Source organism: Scyliorhinus canicula, chromosome 1, assembly GCF_902713615.1.
Source record: "Scyliorhinus canicula chromosome 1, sScyCan1.1, whole genome shotgun sequence".
NCBI classification, from domain to species: Eukaryota; Metazoa; Chordata; class Chondrichthyes; order Carcharhiniformes; family Scyliorhinidae; genus Scyliorhinus; species Scyliorhinus canicula.
The window spans coordinates 74766457-74789725 of NC_052146.1; the positions used below are offsets into that span (position 1 = coordinate 74766457).

General features: G+C 46.2%; 1 protein-coding gene across 3 annotated transcripts in view; it reads left to right on the forward strand.

Annotated features, from left to right (window-relative positions):
• Nucleotides 1–23269, forward strand: part of depdc5 (DEP domain containing 5, GATOR1 subcomplex subunit) — a 253508-nt gene that overhangs the window by 6280 nt on the left and 223959 nt on the right. For all 3 annotated transcript variants that reach the window (XM_038793299.1, XM_038793316.1, XM_038793307.1), the window contains exons 3-9: nucleotides 6088–6134; nucleotides 10604–10689; nucleotides 12850–12933; nucleotides 14094–14143; nucleotides 17789–17858; nucleotides 20598–20676; nucleotides 22425–22486. In XM_038793299.1, coding sequence (XP_038649227.1) covers nucleotides 6088–6134; nucleotides 10604–10689; nucleotides 12850–12933; nucleotides 14094–14143; nucleotides 17789–17858; nucleotides 20598–20676; nucleotides 22425–22486 — 478 coding nt within the window. The remainder of the gene's footprint in view (nucleotides 1–6087; nucleotides 6135–10603; nucleotides 10690–12849; nucleotides 12934–14093; nucleotides 14144–17788; nucleotides 17859–20597; nucleotides 20677–22424; nucleotides 22487–23269) is intronic.

Genomic DNA, 23269 nt, shown 5'->3' on the forward strand with positions numbered 1-23269 from the left:
CCTGCCCCCCCCGACCCAACACGTGGGAAAAGACGGGCACATGACCCAACAGGTCCACAAACCACTCCCAAACTCTCAGCCAGTGAAAAAAAAACCAGACGTGACAAAACGCCCAAGTAAACAGAGAACCGTCCCAAAAAAGCGAAAAAGCAGAACAGCAAAAAGACATCATCAAATAGAACCGATAAAAGCGAAAGGATACCATGGAGGACAAAGCCTCCAGGCTGTACACCGTTCCCCAACCCCCAGTCCTCAGTTCAAGTCCAGCTTCTCTGCCTGGACGAAAGCCCAGGCCTCCTCCGGAGAGTCAAAGTAGAGCTGACAGTCTTTATAAGTGACCCAGAGGCGTGCAGGCTGCAACAGGCCGAACTTGACCCCCTTCTTGTGGAGCACTGCCGTCGTCCGATTGAAACCAGCCCTTCTCTTTGCCACCTCCGCAGTCCAGTCCTGGTAGATCCTGATCTCCGCATTCTCCCACTTACTACTCCTCTCCTTCGCCCATCTCAGCACACACTCACGGTCGACAAAGCGGTGAAAGCGGACCAGCACCGCCCGAGGCGGCTCGTTTGGCTTGAGTTTCCTCAGCAGTGCCCAATGGGCACCCTCCAGCTCCATGGGTCCCTGGAACGACCCCGCGCCCATTAGCGAGTTCAGCATCATAGTCACATAGGCCCCCAAATCTGAACCTTCCAGCCCCTCTGTTCATAGTTCATAGAATTTACAGTGCAGAAGGAGGCCATTCGGCCCATCGAGTCTGCACCGGCTCTTGGAAAGAGCACCCTTCCCAAACCCACAACCCCACCCTATCCCCATAAGCCAGTAACCCCACCCAACACTAAGGACAATTTTGGACACTAAGGGCAATTTATCATGGCCAATCCACCTAACCTGCACATCTTTGGACTGTGGGAGGAAACCGGAGCACCCGGAGGAATCCCACGCACACACGGGGAGAACGTGCAGACTCCACACAGACAGTGACCCAAGCAGGGAATCGAACCTGGGACCCTGGAGCTGTGAAGCAATTGTGCTAACCACTATGCTACCGTGCTGCTCTGGGAGGCCTAGAATCCGCAGGTTCTTCCAACGGGCGCGGTTCTCCATCTCCTCCATCCTCGCTGACCACTTCTTGTGGAGCGCCTCGTGCGGCTCCACCTTCACTGCCAGGCCCAGGAGTTTGTCCTCACTCTCCGAGGCCTTTTGCCGAAGCTCTCTCATCTCCGCACCCTGAGCCGTCTGGGTCGCCATGAGCTTGTCCAGGGAGGCCTTAAGTGGTTCCAAGTGTCTATTTAAAATGCCCATGTAACAGAATTCCAATGTGTAAGGGGATGCAGCTGGTGGTTTAACTCTCCAAAATGTAGCTGTGATGACCTATTGTAGTGATGGGCAACCTAGGACAGTGAGTGGGCCACATGAGTGCCACTCCTTCATCCCATGGGGCTACAAGATTGAAATTAAGCTTGTTGACAAACCATGACCCCCCCCCCCCCCCCCGAATAAGATTCAATCCATTTAATGCATGCCAAATATTTCATTAAAAAAATATATATTTTTATTAAGTTATTTGAAAATGTTTACAAAAATAACATAGACAATGACATCAACATGGCATAATAAACATTCCCCCCCCCGCCACCCCCATCTCAATCTTCACACACCCCAACCATAAAACAACAATCTTGACATTTTAATTTTCCCCGAGAAAGTTTTTTTTTTTAAATAATTTTTATTGAAGAAATTTTTCAAAATACAAACATTTTAACCCCCCCTACATTTACATTTAAATTATAACAAAACAAAGTCAAACCCCCCTACTTAACAAGAAAAAGAAAAAAGTCCCCCCCCCCCCCCCCACTCGCGCCCCCCCCCCCGGCGAACCGACAGTCAGACCAACTTATCATTTCTAGCAGCGTCCTCGGGCAGGCCTTGCCCGTGCCACCACCGCTACCGTACTTCCTTCGTCTTTGTCCCCCCTCCCCCCCACCCCTCCTCCCCCCTCCCTCCCGCCCTCCCCTCCCCTCCCGGGTTGCTGCTGTCACGGCCTCAGTTTCTATCTCTGATCCAAGAGGTCTAGGAAGGGTTGCCATCGCCTGAAAAACCCCTGCACCGACCCTCTCAGGGCGAATTTGATCCTTTCCAATTGGATGAAGTTTGCCATGTCGTTTAACCAGGTGTTAACACTCGGAGGCCTTTCGTCCCTCCACTGAATCAGGATCCTCCTCCGAGCCACCAAGGACGCAAAGGCTAATATTCCAGCCTCCCTTCCCCGAGAAAGTTGACGGATGGCTGTCACCTCTGGGTGAACCTGACCATTGACCCTCTTAAGGCGAACTTTATTTTCTTGAGACTGAGAAACCCAGCCATGTCACGAACCCAGGTCTCTACACTCGGGCTGGGGGGGGGGGCTTCAAGTCCCTCCATGTTAACGAGCTGTCTCCGGGCTACCAGGGAGGCAAAGGCCAAGACGTCCGCCTCCTTCGCCCCCTGAACTCCCGGCTCTTCCAACATTCCAAAGATTGCTACCTCCGGACTCGGCACCACCCATGTTTTTCGCACCGTGGACATTGCCTTCGCAAACCCCTGCCAAAACCCTCTAAGCTTCAGGAATGCCCAAAACATGTGGATATGATTTGCTGGGCTTCCTGCGCACCTCGCACACCTATCCTCTACCCCGAAAAACCTGCTCATCCTAGCCGCTGTCGTGTGTGCCCGGTGGACTATCTTAAGTTGTATCAGGCTGAGCCTGGCACATGAGGAGGTATTAACCCTGCTTAGGGCATCTGCCCATAAACCCGCCTCTATCTGTCCTCCCACTTGCCCTTAAGCTCCTCCACCGGAGTTTCCTCCTCCTCCGAAAGCTCCTGGTAAATATCTGAAACCTTCCCCTCTTCCACCCAGACACTGGAGACTAAATTGTATCCCCTGTGGCGGCAGCAGCGGAAAGGCCGACACCTGTTTTCTCAGGAAGTCTCGCACCTGCAAATATCTGCAAATACCTACCCGGTACAAACCGATGATTATTATAAATCGGGGTCCAAACCGACGCTCCCTCCACTCTCTTACATATCCTCCATTGCCCCCAGATTCTCAGAGCCGCCACCACCGGCGGACTTGTGGAGTATCGGGCCGGCGAGAATGGAAGCGGTGTCGTTATTAGTGCTCTAAAACTGGTGTCTTTGCATGACGCCGCCTCCATCCGCTCCCATGCCGACCCCTCCCCCACTACCCACTTCATAATCATGCCGAAATTAGCCGCCCAGTAGTAATTGCAGAAGTTCGGCAGCGCCAACCCACCGTCCCCCCGACTGCGCTCCAGCAACATTTTCTTCACTCGAGGGGTTTTACCTGCCCACACACAGCCTGGATTTTGACCGGTCCAATTCCGGATCAATGACCATGTTAAAGTCTCCTCCCTGATCAGGTTATGTGACTCTTAAGTCTGGGATCATACCTAAAGCCCGCCTTATAAATTCCACATCGTCCCAATTCGGAGCATATATGGTCACAAGTACCACTTGCACCCCCTCCAGCTTCCCACTGACCATTATGTACCTACCCCCTTGTCTGACACGATTCTCCCGCCTCGAATGCCACTCGTTAATTGGTCAAGATCGCTACCCCCCTGGTCTTTGAGTCCGCGCCCCCCCCCCCCCCCCCCCCCTCCCAACAACACTAGAAACCCAACCTCCCAATTCAAGCTCCAGCTTAACACCTGCTCACCCCCCCACTGCGCTTCTGAGAGTCAGCTGACCCATGCTGACTTGATAGCGCCCGCCCCTGGCACCAAGCTGTCTGTCTCCAGGTTGTTCTCTCCCCTCTCCCCCCACATGGACAAACATTTTAATAGCATCGCATTCCCCAGTAAACAAACATCAGAAAAAACAGTGAAGAAACAGCCACTTCAGAAAAATAATCACCCAAAATGCAGAACCAACCCCAAAGCCCATCCCCCCCCCCCTCTAACCAGCTGCCTGCAAGACAAATTTACCATTAGCCATCCAAACAGCCCCTTATTACACATGGCACTACTTATATTTATACAACCCAGCACAACTGTGGGCAGCACAATAGCCTTGTGGATAGCACAATTGCTTTACAGCTCCAGGGTCCCAGGTTCGATTCTGGCTTGGGTCACTGTCTGTGCGGAGTCTGCACATCCTCCCTGTGTGTGCGTGGGTTTCCTCCGGGTGCTCCGGTTTCCTCCCACAGTCCAAAGATGTGCAGGTTAGGTGGATTGGCCATGATAAATTGCCCTTAGTATCCAAAAATTGCCCTTAGTGTTGGGTGGGGATACTGGGTTATGGGGATAGGGTGGAGGTGTTGACCTTGGGTAGGGTGCTCTTTCCAAGAGCCGGTGCAGACTCAATGGGCCGAATGGCCTCCTTCTGCACTGTAAAGTCTATGAACAAATCGCCGCCATAGTACGTCTCCAAGGCTTCAGTTTCTTTTAATTGCCTCCAGCCTCTTCTTTAATAAAAGTCCATATTTCATCTGGTGTTTGAAAGTAGAAGTCCCGTTCCTCATGTGTGACCCACAGACGGGCTGGGTACAGCATCCCAAACTTCACCCCCTTCTTAAAGAGGGCCGTTTTTGCCTGATTAAACCCAGCTCGCCTCTTGGCCAGATCCGCGCCCAGGTCCTGATAAATGCGCAACTCACAGTTCTCCCATTCCTTCTTGGCACACCGCAGAACGTGTTCCTTGTCCAGGAAACGGGGTAAATGTGCCACCATGGTCCTTGGCGGCTCATTTGCTCTGGGCTTCTTCGCAAGGGCTCTGTGTGCTCTATCCACTTCCAGGGGCCGAGGGAACGCCTCAGCCCCCATCAACTTCTCCAACATGTCCGTCACATAAGTCCTCACATCCGATCCCTCACTGCCTTCAGGGAGGCCGACAATTTTAAGTTTCTGCCTCCTGGACCTGTTCTCCAGGTCCTCCAGCTTCTCCTGCATACTTTTCTGGTGGTTGTTCATCATCTCCACCTTGGTCTCCAGCACAGTTAGCTATTCCTCGTGCTCGGACACCTTTTTCTCCACCTCCTGGATCGCACGTCCGTGGGTTTCTTGATTCTGCACCACCTGATTAATCAAAGCTTTGATTGGGTCCAGCATGTCCTTCTTCAGCTTGGCGAAGTAATCTTCGAAAAACTTCACCAGCAGCTCCGTCGACCACTGTGCCATCTCCCCGCGGACTTGCTTCTCCGCCATGCTTTCCCGTGTTACCAGCTCTGCTCGTGTCTTCCTTTTATAGGACTTTGTCTTCTCACACGGCCATTTCTGGTCCAATTTTCCAGACACTGGAGGGGGATTTCTCCTTAATCACTCACTCTTCACCGATTTATCCCATAAAATCCGGGGAAAAACGGGGCAAAAAGGTCCAAAAGTCCGTCGCAGGCGGGAACTATCAAATATGCGACCTACTCCTCCATGGCTGCCACCGGAAGTCTCGCCAAATATCTCATAATGAGTCATAGAAAATGCTTAATTGTTTCTATATTAATGGAACTATCAACTTCAAATGGTAAAAACAAAATAAATCTTTGCACTTTGGAGCACGGCTCCCACAGTCAATGTTGTGAGCAATCGGCACGCACCTCACTTCACTCACCCTTGCTTTACGTGTGAATCACTTCAATCATACCGATAGGAAAAAACTATATGGATGGGACTCAGCAGAATGTGGTGGCCCTCTGTGTGTGGGCAGCAGTCAACAAAATGTCTTGTGAGCTGCACTCAGAAACTAGATGGGCTCCATGTGGCCCCAGACTACAGATTGCCCACCACTGACCTATTGCATTAACTGAACTTCCCTCTGTGATTTCTGCCTGGTAATCACTCTTTTTAATGAGATTTGCTGGCCAATATTTAAAGCTGGGCCAGTATGACTCGCACAGATGATCTGCTCAGTCTTGTGTTGCTGCTTGAGGGAGCTTGTTGTGCATAAATTGGCTGCTGCATCCCCTACAAGACAGGGAGATAGCCTGAAGATGTGATAGGAGCTAGAAAAATGCATGTCTTTTCTCTTTCTCTTTTCATTCTTTCTTGTGCATGGAGCTTGCTAATTATTATATTGTCTCTGTTATTTGCAGCCCTCTTCTTCTTCAGGTGAAGTCTTTGAAAGAAGATCTGCAAAAAGGTAACACAATTGTTTTGCACTGCGGCTGAATAGGTATTAGGGACTGGATTCTCCCAGCCCGCCCGTCGCAAGAAGGCCATGGGTGATCCGCGTAGATTGGAAAAGTCCATTCACCTCCGGCGGGATTCTCCGGTCACCGGGCGAATGCAGCCAGAGAATCTCGCCCAGTTTTTATTCTTTCAGGGGATAGGGTCATAAATTTTATTGCCCATCTGTAATTGCCCTTGAGAAGGTGGTGGTGAGCCACTGACATGAACCGCTACAGTCCCTGTGGTGTAGGTACAGCCACAGTGCTGTTACGGAGAGAGTTCCAAGATTTTGACAAGGTGGGATATAGCATGAAGGCAAACTTCCAGGTGGTGGTGTTCCGATGTGTCTGCTGTCCTCGTCCTTCTAGGTGGTAGAGGTCGCAGGTTTGGAAGGAGGCTTGATGAGTTGCTGTTGTGCATCTTGTAGATGGTACACACGGCTGCCACTGTGCGTGAGTGATGCAGGAAGTGGATATTGGAGGTGGTTGAGTTGAGTTTGAATCAACTCTTTTACAGATGGGATAAAACCTTTCTCAGTTTTTGGGTAATCTTAATAGAACACAAAACTGCTCTTAATTTAGCAGATTAGGGTTCGGTGGATGATGTGATAAAGAGATGTCACCCAAAATGCTGTATCCGATGGAGGGAAGCGTTGGTTTGAAACATATAAGGAAAGCCTTATATTTTATACAGTGCCTTGCCAATGGCAAGAAGAGCAACTAGTTTTGGTGGTATTGACTGAGGGAGGAATGTTAGTCAAGACACAAGGAGAGCTCCCTTCTCCTGTTCAAATGTTGTTGGGTATCTACTCTAAAACATGTTGGTTAGCCTCTGGCCCTGCCTCTGACCTCGCCCGTTGCTTGAGGAAATTAAAAAGCTTACAAAGGTCGTGGTACATATTGGTACTAGCGACATAGGCAGGTAAAGTGACGAGGTCCTGCAGGAGGAGTTCAGGGAGTTAGGTAGAAGTTAAAAACAGGACCTCTAGGTAGGGTTGTAATCTCAGATTACTCCCTGTGCCATGTGCCAGTGAGGCTAGAAATAGGAAGATAGTACAGCTAAACACGTGGCTAAAAAGCTGGCGTAGGAGGGAAGGTTTCAGATATCTGGACCATTGGGACCTTTTCGGGAGCAGGTCGGATCTATACAAGAAGGACGGATTGCATCTAAACTGGAAGGACACCAATATCCTGGCGAGGTTTGTGAGTGTCACACGGGAGGGTTTAAACTAGTGTAGCAGGGTGGTGGGAACTGGAGCAATAGGTCAGAAGGTGAAATGACTGAGGAGGGAATAGGCTGGTAAGACTCCAATGTTGTAAAACACAGCAGGATTAGTGGTCTGAAGTGCATATGTTTCAATGTGAGAAGTATAACGGGAAAGGCAGATGAACGTCAGAGCTTGGAACTCTGATGCTGTTGCCATTCCAGAGACTTGGTTGAGGGAAGGGACAGGATTAGCAGCTAAACGTTTCAGGATTTAAATGTTTCAGGCGGGATAGAGGGGGATGTAAAAGGGGCGGGGGAGTTGCACTACTGGTTGAGGGGGATATCACAGCTGTGCTGCGGGAGGACACCTCTGAGGGGTCATGCAGCGAGGCAATATGGGTAGAGCTCAGGAATAGGAAGGTGCAGTCACATTGTTGAGGGTTTACTCTTGGCCTCCCAACAGCCAGCAGGAGATAGTGGAGCAGATATGTAGCCAGATTTTGGAAAGGTGAAAAGCAACAGGATTGTTTTGGTAGGTGATTTTAACTTCCCCTATATTGACAGGGACTTACTTAATGCGAGGGGGTTGGATGGGGCAGAGTTTGTAATAAACATCCAGGAGGGCTTCTTGAAACTACGTAGGTAGTCCAACTAGGGAAGGGGCTGTAATAGATTTGCTATTGGGGAATGAGCCCGGCTAGATGGTCGAAGTTTCAGTAGGGGAGCATTTCGAGAACAGTGACCATAATTCAGTAAGTTTTAAGGTACTGTTGGTTAAAGATAAGAATAGTGCTCAGGTGATGGTGCGAAATTGGGGAAAGGGCAATTATAACAATATTAGGCGGGAACTGAAGAATCTAGATTGGGGGCGGATGTTTGAGGGTAAATCAACATCTGGCATGTGGCAGGCTATCAAATGTCAGTTGATAGGAATTCAGGACTGGCATGTTCCTGTGAGGAAGAAGGATAAGTATGACAAGTTTCGGGAACCTTGGATAACGAGGGATATTGTGAGCCGAATCCAAATGGAAAAAGGAAGCATTTGTAAGGGTTGGAAGGCTGGGAACAGACAAAACCATGAGGATTATGAGGAAAGTAGGAAGGAACTTGAGCTAGGAGTCAAGGGGGCTAAATGGGGTCACGAAAAGTAATTGGCAAAGAGGATTAAGGAAAATCCCAAAGTTTTTTACACATATATAAAGAGCACGAGGGTAGTCAAGGTTGGCCCACTCAAGGACAAGGGATGGAATCTATGCATGAAACCAGAGGAAATGGGTGAGGTACTGAATGAGTACTTTGCATCAATATTCACCAAAGAGAAGGACTTGGTGGATGATGAGTCTAGGAAAGGGTGTGTCGATAGTCTGGGTCACATTGTGATCAAAAAGGAGGAGGCGTTAAGTGTCTTGAAAAACATTAAGGTAGATAAGTCCTCAGGGCCTGATGGGATCTACCCCAGAATATTGAGGGAGGTAAGGGAGGAAATTATTGGGCCTTGACAGAAATCTTTGTGTGCTCATTGGCTACAGGAGGACTGGAGAATAGCTACTGTTGTTCCTTTGTTTGAGAATGGTAGCAACGATAATACAGGAAATTACATGATTGATGAAGGTAGGGCAGTGAATGTTGTCTACATGGACTTCAGTAAGGCCTTTGACAAGGTCCCTCATAATAGACTGGTACAATAGGTGAAGTCACACAGGATCAGATGTGAGCTGGCAAGATGGATACAGAACTGGTTCAGCCATAGAAGACAGTGGAAGGGTGCTTTTCTGATTGGAGGGCTGTGACTAGTGGTGTTCTGCAGGGATCAGTGCGTGGACCTTTGCTGTTTGCAGTATATATAAATGATTTGGAGGAAAATGGAACTGGTCTGATTTGTAAGTTTGCAGATGACGTAAAGGTTGATGGAATTGCGGATAGTGATGAGGACTGTCAGACGATACAGCAGTATGTAGACCGGTTGGAGGCTTGGGCGGCACGATGGCAGATGAAGTTTAATCTGGACAAATGTGAGGCAATGCATTTTGGAAGGTAAAATACAGGTGGGAAATATACAGTAAATGGCAGAACCCTTAGGAGTATTGACAGGCAGAGAGATCTGGGAGTACAGGTCCACAGATCACTGAGAGTGGCAATGCAGGTGGAGATCGTAGTCAAGAAGGCATACGGCATACTTGCCTTCATTGGCTGGGGAATTGTGTATAAAAATTGGCAAGTAATTGGCAAGGGGCAGCACGGTAGCATTGTGGTCAGCGCAATTGCTTCACAGCTCCAGGGTCCCAGGTTCGATTCCCAGCTTGGGTCACTGTCTGTGGAGTTTGCACATTCTCCCCATGTGTGCGTGGGTTTCCTCCGGGTGCTCCGGTTTCCTCCCACAGTCCAAAGATGTGCAGGTTAGGTGGATTGGCCATGCTAAATTGCCCCGAGTGTCCAAAATTGCCCTTAGTGTTGGGTGGGCTAACTGGGCTATGGGGATAAGTGGAGGTGTGGAACTTGGGTGGGGTGCTCTTTCCAAGAGCCGGTGCAGACTCGATAGGCCGAATGGCCTCCTCTGCACTGTAAAATTCTATGATAATTCTATGTGTAGAACCTTAGTTAGACCACACTTGGAATATATATGGAGAGGGTATAGAAGAGATTTACCAGGATGTTGCTTGGTATGGAGGCATTAGTTATGAGGAGAGGTTGGATAAACTCGGTTTGTTCTCACTGGAACGACGGAGATTGAGGGGCGACTTGATAGAAGTCTACAAAATTTATGAGGGGCATGGACAGAGTGGATAGTCAGAAGCTTTTTCCCAGGGTGGAAGAGTCAATTACTAGAGGACATGGATTTACGGTGCGAGGGCACCGTGAGAGAGAAGTTGTTAGTGTTGGGTGGTGGGTGCCTGGAACTCGCTGCTGGAGGAGGTGATGGAAGTAGGTGCGATAGTGACGTCTTGACAAATACATGAATAGGATGGGAATTGAGGGATATGGACCCCGGAAGTGTCGAAGGTTTTAGTTTTGACGGGCAGCATGGTCGACGCAGGCTTAGAGGACCGAAGGGCCTGTTCCTGTGCCGTACTTTTCTTTGTTTTTTGAATTGATCAACGGTGGAGATTTGGGACCATGTTGCTGAAGAATCATGTTGATATAAAAAAATATATGTGCAACAACTTGAATCAATGTATGTGAGGCCCATTGTGAAAAAAGTTTAATTGCATATTTTTCCCTTGCTGTTTGCCTCAGAAACTATTAGTGTGGACCAGACTGTGGCCCAGGTGTTTAAACTCCGAGCTTACCAAGATGTCTATGTTAATATTGTGGATCCAAAGGTAAGTGGTGTGTTTTGTTTTATTTCCTCCACCCTGGATCCTCTTTATTGTTTTCCGACTTGTTTAAGCATCTATTTTGTGCTCTTTCTCCAGGCTTTCAACAAAGTAATAGTGGGAGATTAAAAAAAACTGTGCAGGAATTCTCCCTACTTTTGATTACATCAGATTTTTAACTAAATAGCCAGCTTTTCTTGCAGTTCTTTGAATCAATCTTCACCTCTTTGAAAAAATAAATCAGAAAATGCTGGAAAACTCAGCAGGTCTGGCAACATTTGGGGAGAGAGAAGCTGAGTTAATGTTTTAACGCCTAATATGATGCTTCTACAGGTGGTGAAATTTGACTTTAATAAAATATCTGGAATTAAAAGTCTAATGATGACCGTGAAACCATTGTCAATCGTTGTAAAAACTCATCTTGTTCACTAATGTCCTTTAGGGAACAAAATCTGCTGTCCTTACCTGGTCGCCATGATGTGGAGATGCTGGCGTTGGACTGGGGTGAGCGCAGTAAGAAGTCTTACAACACCAGGTTAAAGTCCAACATGTTTGTTTCAAATCACTAGCTTTCAGAGCATTGCTGATTCACCTGAGGAAGCAGCAGTGCTCCGAAAGCTAGTCATTTGAAACAAACCTGTTGGACTTTAACCTGGTGTTGTAAGACTTCTTACTGCGCTCACCTCCTCTGGCCGACATGTGACTCTCAAATGTCCTTTGAAATGGAGAGCGATTAGAAATGGGCAATAAATACTGGCCCACCCAGCGATGCCACACCCCGTAATTTAAGTTTAAAAAAAAAAGGACATGTTGCCAGTATTTGTCTTTCAGAATTCCTCTGGTAACTTGTATAATGTAAAACATGTGGGAGTATCTGTCATTTGTGAGTGTTTTGTGTTAGAGGATTTAAGCTGGTTGGTGAAGCAGAAGCCAAGACAACAACATATCTTTATCAAGAGTTGACTTTCACTTCCTCACACACAGTGTGGGCCCTTCCTGTTAATTCTCTTACTTCCCATTTCTTTATTTTTGCCGTTTATATTTTTGATCCGTGGATGCTCACTAGACATAATTCAAGCAGAGGAAGTAGATAAACTCAAAAGTTATAAAAGAATACACAGCTAGGCACCCGAGAGATCGTTGGGACTCGGTTCGATTGGTTGGCCGGTGGCCAATGTATTGGCCAAAAGGCTGAATTCTGTCCGGTAACAGGCGGTGATTGGATTCTATCCAAGTGGGAGGGTTTTCAGAGAACTAAGGGAAACACAGTGGGGTCCTGGACACTCCGAGGGAAGGAGCTGCTCTCTCCCTCTTGTTCCAGCTCCATCAAAGCTGCACAGCCGCTGTATTTCTGAAACTGCAGAGACCTGAATGAATCTACAGTGAAAATCATTACAGACTGAAAGCAAAATCTTCGAACTCAGAGCCTAGATTGAAGAAAGGGTGCTAGAAGAAAACCATCTGAAACAAAGACTCTTATCTTTTTTATTTTATTCCCTCTGTGTTTGTTTGTCGTGTGTGTAGAGGTTGGGGGTGAGTTTAAGAGGGGGGGGTTAGGTATTTGATAATTAACCTGCTGTATTTGCTGCATTAAAAAAAACAAAATTAGAGTACCCAATCCATTTTTCCAATTAAGAGGCAATTTAATTGGTGGCTAATTCACCTACCCTGCACATCGTTGGGTTGTGGGAGTGAGACCCATGCAGACACTGGGAGAATGTGTAAACTCCACAGGGGCAGTGACCTGGGGCCGGGATTGAACCCGGGTCCTTGGTGATGTGAGGCAGCAGTGCTAACCGCTGCGCCACCATGCCACCCCAGTATTTGCTGCATTTAAAACTGTAGTTATTGTTCTTAAAATTAATTGCTTAAATTTACAAACCTAGTGCCTACTTAGTTGGCAGCCAAGGGTCGTTCTGACTTGAGTCAAGTGGGGCTGAAATTGATGTGCTCTCACCCAGGGGGTCACAACAGGCTCAACGTACTTAATTAAGCAACTTTTAACTGTCCTACCAATATAATTAACATGGAATCAATCTTTATGACAAGGCTTCACTGGATTTAGACACATTCCATTTGTCATTATCAGTTTTCGGAAATTAGGTGTTTATTTTCAAAAGTGCAACAGGTATGAATATTCCCCTGTGCTTTCTGAATATACAACAGGATGTTGCCCTCGATTTGGTGGAGCTTACTTTCAAGGACCAATACATTGGGCGCAGTGACATGTGGCGGTTAAAGAAAAACCTGGTAGGTTGTAGATCTTTCATTACACTTCATTGTTGCCGCGGACTGCTCCAGAATTACTATTTTGGTGCGATAATCATATCATCCCTTAAACCTCTGTCCACCAGTTACAAGCAATGTAGGAACAGAAGGAGTCCATTCAATCCATTAAATATGTTCCCCATTTCAGTTGGATCTCAGCTGATCTGTATCTTGACTCCAAGGTAGCTGCTTTTACCCCTTCAGAGAATTTAACAGCAGAAGTCTTATCAATCTCTGTTTTGAAGTTTGCAATTTATGCCCCTTCCCCTCCTGCAAATCTCAGCAGATTTCCATTCTTGTCTGTGTGAAGAAGTGATTCTTGCACCACCCCCTCCACTGTTGAGCTCTAATGTTACAGTTCTGCCAAGTGTTCTGACAAGTAGTATCACAAGTAGTATTCAGACAGTATCTGTGGGGTGAATTGTACAGCCCCTTGGTGATGTATTTGAAGGTGACGGTTGTGTGTGGGAAGGGCATCATGTAAAATAAAAGTGAGTGGCTAGTCCACCACCTTCCTGCCTACCGCTGAGCTGAACTCCCAAATTCCAAGAGAAGGGGAAGGTAGCAGACTGCCCTCCCCACCTGCCCTTGGGCTGATTGAGGTCTTTAAAGTGCCAATTTTAGGCTTATTAAGAGCCTCCACCGCCATAAAATGGTGGGTGGGTGGGGGAGGGGAGGCAGAAGGAAAGTGGCCAGCCTGCTACTTTTCCATCTCTGGGTAAAAGGTGGGAAGGAAGAGGGGCACTGGTGGGGGCACCCCATTTGCCCATCAGGAGCACTTGCTGAAGATGGCACCCACTTTTTGTGCCCCCACCCCAACCCTTTGGAGTCCCCTCACCGCCTCCCAGTCTAACCAATCCGATGTTCCTCAGGTGAATTCCTGTGGCTCCAAGTACAGGGCCTTTCTGGATTGAGGCGTGGCTACTGTTGCTTGCACTCTTCCAGGTCACTTGTAAATGATGCTCATGCATCTTGCTAATCCACGCCGCAGTTGACACTGGAAGAGTGTATTGAAGCAGTGCTCCACCCTGTCCATCTCCAACCAATTGTAGCAAAATTTGGGGATGGGATCAGGTTGATTAATGTTTATAAAGCAGAATGATTGTTACTTTGATTTTGTAAGACTTGTCTATCTCTTCCAGGTTAACACCTGCGCTTATGTAACACAGAAAGTGGAATATGCTGGAATAAGGTCAGATTTGGAGTTCTGTTTTATTTCCGGTCTAGAGAATAGATCCAGTGTTGGTAGTGGCATTGTCGGTAGTTGGGGTAGGGTATTGTTTTGCCCTCCATTTTGCGTTCTCTGTGCCCTCAGAATAAATACTGCTGGGCTCCTGACGTTGGCCGGAGTAAAGCAACAAAGTGTTGAAGTGGCCATCCTCGGTGGTGGTGGTGGTAATGTTGGGGGGGACGGACGGATGTTTGTGGGCTCGCGCCAACTCCTAATAAGTTTGGCACTGTCTCAGACGTGGGTAAGCAGCCATTGTGATTTGGGAAGAGCAAGCAAGGAAATTGATCCCAAACCTTTATGAATCCCTGGTTAGATCTTAGCTAGAATGTGGTGTACAATTTTTGGCAGCACTTTAGGGAAGGATGTCAAGGCCTTTGCGATGGTGCAGAAGAAATTTACTAAAATAACACCCGGGATGAGAGCCTGGAGAAACTGGGCTTCTCCTTCAAGCAAGGAAGGTTATGACGAGATTTAACAGAGGCATTAAAAATTAGGGTGGATTACGAAAGATTAAATAAGGAAGCTGTGGGGCAGCACGGTGGCACAGTGGTTAGCATTGCTGCCTACGGCGCTGAGGACCTGGGTTCGAATCTGGGCCCTGGGTCACAGTCCGTATGGAGTTTGCACATTCTCCCCGTGTCTGCGTGGGTTTCACCCCCACAACCCAAAAATGTGCCGGATAGGTAGATTGGCCACTCTAAATTGCCCCTTAATTGGAAAAAATAATTGGGTACTCTAAATTTATTTTTTTTTTTAAATAAAAAATACGGAAGTTGTGTTAAGACAGCTGAAGAGTCAGTAACCAGAGTTATAGTTACTGGTGAAAGAACTTGAGGGGAGATGAGATTCTTTACCCACAACAACTTGCATTTGTATAGCACCTTTAACCTAATAAAACATCCCCAAGTGCTTCACAGGAGCACTTTATAAAACAGAATCACATATGGGGATGTTAGGACACATGGCCAAATGTTTGGTCAAAGATTTTAAGACTCATTTTAAAGGTGGAAAGAGGGATAAAGAGGTAGAGGGGTTTCAGGAGGGAATTCCAGAGTTTACAACCAAGGCAGCTGAATGCACAGCCACTAATGCTGGAAAGATTAAAATCAGATGCTCAGGAGTGCCGATATCTCGGAGAATTATATAGCTGAAGTATGTTACAGACAGAGGGAGGGATGAGGCTGCAGAGACATTTGAAAACAAGGATGAATATGTTCAAATTCGAGGTATTGCTTAACTGGGAGCCAGCGTAAGTCAATGAGCACAGGGATGATGAACGAATGGGATGGTGCACATTAAGACCCAGGCAGTAGAGTTTTGTGTGACGTCAAGTTGACAGAGGATAAGAAATGGACAGTCTGTCTAGAGTGCATTGGAATAGTCAAGTCTGGAGGTTTCAAAGGCTTGGATGGGGAATTTGGGAACAAGTCAGCTATGATGGGGCAGAGCTAGATGAAGGACGGTGGAAGTAGGTGATTGAAGTGATGATGCAGATATGTGGTCAGAAGATAATCTTTGGAGCAGAGATGACACCAAGGTTGTGAACAAGCTGATTTAGCCTCTGACAGTTATTACGATCCTGGGTCAGACCCCAACGATGGCTAGGATACTGGATACAAACCCCTATATTTAAATTTTGTCAGACTGTGGAAAGATACCTCGCTTCAGTGATTTCATGCAAAATAGGGATATGGTACATTAAAACAAACTTTATTACTAACACAGTCAGGGCAGCACGGTGGCACAGTGGTTAGCATTGCTGCCTACGGCGCTGAGGACTAATTGGGAAAAAAATAACTGGGTATTCTAAATTTATTTAAAAAAAATTACTAACACAGTATCAAAATATCTTCAACAACACACAAAATAACTTGCAAGTACCCCTTAAACAATGCTAATCAATACAATGACACAATAACCCCTGACTGCTATCTTTACTTCTACTCAAACAACAGAACCATGTCCGATCACAACCCACTTTTAAATACAGTTAGCAGACCCAGGCATACTTGCTGAAGAGATGATCTTTGAAACTGTATTAAGAGATGGATGTGAATTCTGTCAGAACAATGCAGGATCTCTAACAGAAATCTTCAGAAACTGTTTTCATGGTTTGATTTCCAGGAGCCAACTCCACTGCCTGTTTTCCTGCAAAATGCCTGATGCCCCGCTCCTCCCATTAGTTACATCATCTTACCAGGTTGAAACACAATGTTTCTAATTAAATACTCCACAGGGAACCCTCTTAATCCAAGCAAAAATCTATTAGCCCAGGTTTTTACGGTGCTTTAATTGTACCTCTGGCTCACAAGAAGCCTGGCTATCTTGCAAACAGGATTTCTAAGGAACACTACTGCAGCAGTCATACACACTAACCCAGGCTTTTAACCCTTACTGCACCATATATATATTACAATATATCTGAAATTCCTACATTCATCACACAGTTGCCAGGAAGAATGATAATGTCAGTGGCGAGAGAATAGAGCTTTTGGCAGGGACTGAAGACAAAAAAAAAGTCTTTGGTATTTCCGGTATTGATTTGAAGTTAATTTCTGCTCATCCAGGGCCGATTGGGACAAGTTTGCTGATAATTTAGGGGTGGTGGAGAGGTAGAGCTGCGTGCCGTCAGTCTATGTGAAACCAGATGCGTTTTTGGATGATATCACTGAGTGGGCATTGAGAAGTTGGGGTGGGGAGGGGGTATGGCGAGAAAAAGTTGGGGCGAGGTCAGGTGGCACCAGAGGTAATGGTGAGGGAACAGAACTATGAACGTATGAATAAACAGCAAGAGTAGGCCATTCAGCTCCTCAAATCTGCTCTGCATTCAATAATGGCTGATCTGTAGGTGCTTCTCAGACATCCCATTCTTTGGTTCTGGATTGCACTGCCTAAAACGGTAGAAAGCAGATTCAATTTTAACACAGTGGCGGCACGGTGGCACAGTGGTTAGCACTGCTGCCTCACAGCTCCAGGGATTGGGTTCACTTCCGACTTTGGGTGACTATGTGTGGAGTCAGCACGTTCTCCCAGTGTCTGCGTGGGTTTCCTCTGGGTGCTCCGGTTTCCTTCCACAGTCCAACGATGTGCAGGTTAGGTGGATCTGCCATGCTAAAATTGTCTCTTAGTGTCTAAAAGGCTAGGTTGGGTTATGGAAATAGGGTGGGGGCGTGGGCCTAGGTAGGGTGCTCTTTCAGAGGGTCGATGGGCTGAATGGCCTCCTGCACTGTTGGAATTCTATGAATCTATGGGAAGAGAATTAGTTAAGTACTTTAAGGGGAATGAAAGAGACAGGGATATAGGAAAAGGGCGGAGAAGTGCCGATCCAATAAAGAGGACATCAGGACTGAATGGCCTTCCTTGAGTCCTACTGCTGTATTGTTCCATGACCAGAATATTATGTGAGAATGGAAAAGGGTAATGTTGGATTGTGCTCTCGAGAAAGAAAAATATTGATTTTGCAGAGTTATATTTGAGAAATGTTTGCCCTCTGCCTTTCATTGAATCCTGGCTGAGAATATTTACTTTTTCTTTCTATTTTGCTGCAGAGCTTGAGTTTCAATTATACTGATTACGATGCTAGTGATATTTGTTTAATTCTTTTAGGGCACAAGCGAGTGAACTCTGGGTCAAAGGTGAAAAGGTTACCTGTGGATACATAAGTGAGGATAGCAGGGTAAGAATTTATTTGTGACTGTGTTACGTTCCCCTCCCCATATGCGCTGTACTCATTTGTAGAAGCCCCCATTGTCGCTCAAATTTTAAAATTCAATCTTGGGACCGGGGCATCACTGGCAAGACTAGAAATAATTGTCCATCTGTAGTTACCCTGAGAAAATGATGGTACTATGCCTTCTTATTGGTTCGAGGTTTAATGCAACTGAGTGGCTTACTCAGCGACATAGGTGGCAGTTACAAGTCAACCACGGTGATGTGGGACTGGAGTCATTTCTGGGCCAGACCTGCTATGGACTTCAGGTTTCCTTCCTAAGAGTCACATGGACAAATGTGGCTTCATTAAGGAAAGTCAGCACAGATTTGTTAAATTGTGTTCAACTAATTTGCTGGGGTTCTTTGATGAAATGAAATGAAAATCGCTTATTGTCACGAGTAGGCTTCAATGAAGTTACTGTGAAAAGCCCCTAGTCGCCACTATCCGGCGCCTGTTCGGGGAGGCTGGTATGGGAATTGAATCGTGCTGCTGGCCTGCCTTGATCTGCTTTAAAAGCCAGCGATTTATAAACGAGAAGTGTGATGAGGGAATGCTGTTGATGTGGTGTACATGGACTTTCAAAGGTTTTGATACAGTAAGAAGTCTTACAACACCAGGTTAAAGTCCAACAGGTTTGTTTCAAACCTGAGGAAGGAGCAGTGCTCTGAAAGCTAGTGTTTGAAACAAACCTGTTGGACTTTAACCTGGTTTTGTAAGACTTCTTACTGTGCTCACCCCAGTCCAACACCGGCATCTCCACATTTTGAAACAGTGCCACACAACAGGCTTGTCAGCAAAGTTGGTGCTCCTGGAATAAAACAACATGGATATGAATTGGTTGGATGGCAGGAAACAGATTAGTGGTGGCGCTTTCTCGGATCAGAGGAAAGTTTATGGTGCCTCCACTGGATCTTGATTGTATATTAATGACCAAGAGTTCAAAATTTGAGGGTATTAAGAAACTTGGAAATATTTGTAAAGAGCAGAGTGTTAAACATCAAATGACATAGACATGCTGATGGAATGGTAGAAAAGTGGCAAATTAAGTTTAATGCAGAGGAATGTGAAGTGCTTCATTTTGGTAGGAAGAACAAGGAGGAACAATATAAAGTAAAGGGCACAATTCTGAAGGGGGTGCAGGAATGGAGGAATCGCCGATACATTTTCACGAATAGTTGGTGTCAGGGCAGGTTGAGAGAGTGGTGAATAACATTTCTAGCATCCTGGGCTTTATCAATCAAGGCAGAGAGTACAAAAGCAAGGAAGTTAGAAACATGTATAAAACATTGATTTAATTTCAACAGGAGTATCATGTTCAGTTCTGGGCGCCACACTTTAGGAAGGGTGTGTAGGCAAAATTTGCAGGAATGGTTCCGGGGTGGCATGACGGCACAGTGGCTAGCACTGCTGCCTTACAGCCCCTGGGACCGGGTTTCGATTCCAACCTTGGGTGACTGTGTGGAATTTGCACATTCTCCCCGTGCCTAGTAGAATTCCGCCAGGTGCTCTGATTTCCTCCCACAGTCCAAAGATGTGGCAGGTTAGGTGGATCCGCCATGCTAAATTGCTCCTTTGTGTCTAAATAAGTGCAGGTTAGATGGGGTTACAGAGATAGGGCGGGGGGGGGGGGGGGGGGGCGGACTAGGTAGGGTGCAGACTCAATGAATCGAATAGCCTCCTTCAGCATTGTCTGGATTCTATGGTTGAGGAACTTCAGTTACGTGGATGGATTTGAGAAGCTGGGCTTGTTCTCCTTGGAGGAGATTAAGGTGAGATTTGAAAGAGATTCAAAATCATGAAGGGACTGGGCAAAGTAAATAGGAAGCAAATCGTTCTGCTGATGGAAATATTTTTCCAATTTAGGGGCAATTTAGCGTGGCCAAGCCACCTAACCTACATATCTTTGGGTTGTGGGGGTGAGACCCACGCAGACATCGGAAGAATGTCCAAACTCCACAAGGACAGTGACCCGGGGCTGGGATTGAACCCGAGTCCTCGGTGCTGTGAGGCAGCAGTGCTAACTACTGCACCACTGTGCCACACCTAAGATGGCACTGATTTGAGGTGATTGCCAAAAGAAGCAATGGCGACATGAGGAAGATCTTTTTTGACACAGTGACTAATTAAGATCGGGAATGCACTTACTGAGATTATTGGAGACAGATTCATCTTTGACTTGTCTATATATATATATATATATATATTTCTGGAACCCACCTCTTCATTCACCTGAGGAAGAAGTAGTGCTCTGAAAGCTAGTGATTCGAAACAAATCTGTTGGACTTTAACCTGGTGTTGTGAGACTTCTTACTGCGCTCACCCCAGTCCAACGCCGGCATCTCCACATCATAGCCATTTCCGGTTTTGGGAGCATCATCAAGAGATGTTCCTCCGTGTGATCTAGTTTGAGGGAATTGCAAGCTGGGATTTGGGGGCGAAGAATGAAAATCCCAACATAATCCAAAGGGAGACATTCAAGAACAGGAAGGCAGGACTAAAGGAGCTGGATTGAGACTATTACCAAATTTACCATGTGTAAGAATTAGAGATCGAGATCACGGCAGGAGATTTCCCAGTTGAGATTATGTAATGGTGGGAAAGGAGTGTTTCGAGTCTCTGACTTTGCGCACGGTGATAATTAGAAGATTATGAGCGCAAGAAAATGCTTGCATTGTGACTAACATTATTGGTATCCTTTTGAAGGTGGTATTCCGATCTGCCTCTGCCATGGTCTATATTTTCATCCAGATGAGCTGTGAGATGTGGGACTTTGACATCTATGGTAAGACGATGTTAAAAGAACTAGAACAAATTTGAGCATCATTGAAAACAGAAGTCACGTTCTGTAGCAGTTCTTGCCGTGGCTGGAATTCTGTTTCAAAGAAGTCAGTGAACCAAGGATTTTAATGTTCATGAATATGACAGAAATCTTTGCAGTTCACATGGATGGAGTGTGTTAATTTTTCACGCGCGCACACACCATCGTGCTGGTGAGCTCTGCTGAGAGAACTAGAGGAGCTAACCTGGCAAATGAACAACTCGAGTCAAAATCGATTGGTTCAGTCTGTATTCTGATTCTGGCTTCTCATTCCTGAAAAGCTCAGTTGCTTTCAAATACTGAGGTAATATCGGTTCTCTGACGGGTGTCACTGCTTCCTGTGCGCTTTGGCTACATCTGAAGCTGAACTAGATTATTCGCTTGGAAAACTGTTGCTTGTTCTGCAGTATGTGCGTTGTGAGAAGACATGGGCTTCCACCCCTTCCTCGTTCAATAAATATTCAGATACTTAAAACACCGAACTCTGTTTCCTGAATTCCGTTGAATTATTTTTAAAATCTTGTGCAGACAAATAATTACAGGATAATACTTTGCATTTGTGTATCATGAGATTCAAGATGTAGGAACAGAAGTAGGCTGTTCGGCTCATCGAGTCTGTTCTGTCATTCAATGAGATCATGGCTGATCTGATAGGCTTACGGTAACACTACAATGAAGTTACCGTGAAAAGCCCCTAGTCGCCACACTCGGGTACACTGAGGGAGAATTCAGAATGTCCAATTCACCTAACGAGCACGTCTTTCGGGACTTGTGGGAGGAAACCGGAGCACCCGGAGGAAACCCACGTAGACACGGGAAGAGCGTGCAGACTCTATACAGATAGTGACCCAAGCCGGGAATCGAACCTGGGACCGTGAAGCAACAGTGCTAACCACTGTGCTACCGTGCTGCCCACGTTGAATCCTCAACTCCACTTTCCCAATTTATCTTCATAACCCTTGATTCCCTTACTGATTAAAAATCTGTATCTCCGCCATGAACATATCGAACGACCTAGCCTCTAAACCATCTGTTATAAAGAATTCCACAGAATCACTATCTGAGACAAGAACTTCTTCCTCATCACTGTTTTACATGGGTGACCTCTGACATTATGGTCCTGTAGTTTAGAACCAGAATTATATAATCTTTCTCCTCTTCTTTGAAATGTTCCCACGCTCATCATTATAGAGAACCTGGTTGGGCTGTGGGTTGGACTGACGTATTAACAGTAAAGGTATTGGGCCATAGAGTGAGTGCAGCAGAGGTTTACCAGATGGGGTTGCCCTCTCAGCAGAGATTCGGGGGTCTAAGCCTAAGTTTAGGCTCCGAACAAGAGATAGGCCATTTAGGACTGAGCTGAGGAGGAATTTCTTCACACGCAGGTTGCTGAATATTTGGAATTCACTACCCCAGAGGGGTATGGAGGCTCAGTCATTGCATATATTCAAGATAGAAATCGGTAGATTTCTAGGTATTAAAGACATCAAGGAAGAACGTGTGGGGAAGATGGTGTTGAGATTGAGGTTCGGCATGAGCTGATTGAATGGGAGAGGCTCAAGAGGCTGAATGGCCTACTCCGCTTATTTACTGTGTTCAACTTGTTTTACTATCTGTACCAGTGAATGAGGAAAGGCAGTGAGCAGATTGCAGATATTTCTCCTCCTGTTTTACTGTTCTCTGACCACCCTCTGTGTTTCTTTCTCAATTAGGTGATTTGTACTTTGAGAAGGCTGTAAACGGTTTCGTTGCTGACCTATTTGCCAAATGGAAGGTAAAAAAATATTAAGAGCCTAAAAGGAATAGAGCTGAAAGTGGAAGATGTAATCAGTTTTGCATGTAGTACATATACAAAATACCCATGTTTTTCTGCAATACACATATTAGGGAATAGATCGCGAATTGGCATTATATGTTAATGAATCATTTCATACCTGAATGTTCATCCTTTTTTTCTCTTTTGAAGTTCGGAATTGTTGATGGGTTCTAGCCCCACAATGTTGCCAGCCCCTGGTCCCTGCCTCCTGATAGTGTGAATCAGCAGGATTTCTTGCAGCAGAGTCTGATTATGCCCTCACCACAGTTGCCAATATGTGAAGTACAGTTGGTGGGTGTATTAAATGGGCAGCCAGTCCTTTGTTGCCATCTTTCCCTATTGGTCACTGGGATGTGCTCAATCACTGTTTGTTCTTCCCCAGAGGCCATGCTGAAACCTGGTACCTCAACTGCATGTGAACCATAACTTCAAATTCCTGATAGTTTCTGCAACCCACCACAGTAACCTTTATTCTATCGAGTCGATTGAATTCTGAAACATAATCAAAATGCTGCAGGTGCTGGAAATTGGAAATAGAAAATGCTGGAAATAAAAAATGGAAATAAAAATGCGGGAAATTTTCAGTTCAGTTCAGGCAGCATCTTTGGTTAATGTAATCAAAATTAAAAAGTTTATTTTAATGAGTCGTGAAAGGTCCAGTGGAAATGAGAAACGTGGGGGTGTTATCAGTAAAAGAACAGTACTGGAGAAATTATTGGGATTTAAAGGCGACAATTCCCC